At 43.3% G+C, this 869-nt stretch overlaps 1 protein-coding gene across 1 annotated transcript in view; it reads right to left on the reverse strand.

Annotated features, from left to right (window-relative positions):
- abca2 (ATP-binding cassette, sub-family A (ABC1), member 2) overlaps positions 1 to 473 on the reverse strand; it is a 151,562-nt gene extending 151,089 nt beyond the window's left edge. The window contains exon 1 of the mRNA XM_017303181.1: positions 110 to 473. Coding sequence (XP_017158670.1) covers positions 110 to 175 — 66 coding nt within the window. The 5' untranslated portion in view covers positions 176 to 473. The remainder of the gene's footprint in view (positions 1 to 109) is intronic.
- Positions 474 to 869: the final 396 nt, after the last annotated feature.

Consider the following 869-nt stretch of genomic DNA (forward strand, 5'->3'; position numbering starts at 1 on the left):
TTGTGTTGTGTTGTGTTGTGTTGTGTTGTGTTGTGTTGTGTTGTGTTGTGTTGTGTTGTGTTGTGTTGTGTTGTGTTGTGTTGTGTTGTGTTGTGCAGTATGCTCTTACCGGGCCTCTCCTCTTCAGGGAGATGTTCTTCCACAGCAAGAGATGCAGCTGGTGCAGGAAGCCCATCTCGCCTCCCTCCTGCCTCGGTGTGTCCTATATTTATCAGATGAGCACAGCAGCGGTGGCCTGTGGCTGGACGGCAAGATTCTTCCAAGGCATCCCGTCTGAGCCTGGCACGGCCCGGAACAGCACGCCTTTCAGCGGCTCGGCAACCTGCAGGAAGACCGGTTCGGGTCGTGGTCTGTCTTTCTGTGGTCCTCTATGTCCCGGTGGATCTGTCCTGCTTCCAAACGGAGCGGCTGGAACTTGAAGCCGGTGAGGAAAGTAGGAACGGCAGCTGATGTCATAAAGTTAATTACGTTAAGCAACACATCCGCTTCCTGTATGGCTCTTCAAAACAAAGGCTCCAACATAAAACGCACCCTTACGGAAAATAGATTCATGCATCAGTCCACATTGTGATATCACAAATAGAGTTTAATTTTCTAACTTAAAAAAAAAATACAAAATTTCAAAATCATTATGTAATTAGATCTGAGCTATGTCTTGTCATTTATTAAAAGGAAAAACAATAGAAAATTTGCATTTCCTGTGTGAATGTTGTAAGCTGAGTGTTTTTGGTAAAAAATTGCAGAAGATTTTGAAGTCAACCAAGTACATTTCGCCACAGCAAAGAGAAAGGTATGGAAGTAATTATGTGCCATCAGAATTTGAATAAAAAATGCATCTGAAATTTGAATGTTGTATATTTGTTCTTACT

Source organism: Poecilia reticulata, unplaced genomic scaffold (assembly GCF_000633615.1).
Source record: "Poecilia reticulata strain Guanapo unplaced genomic scaffold, Guppy_female_1.0+MT scaffold_196, whole genome shotgun sequence".
Taxonomy (NCBI): domain Eukaryota; kingdom Metazoa; phylum Chordata; class Actinopteri; order Cyprinodontiformes; family Poeciliidae; genus Poecilia; species Poecilia reticulata.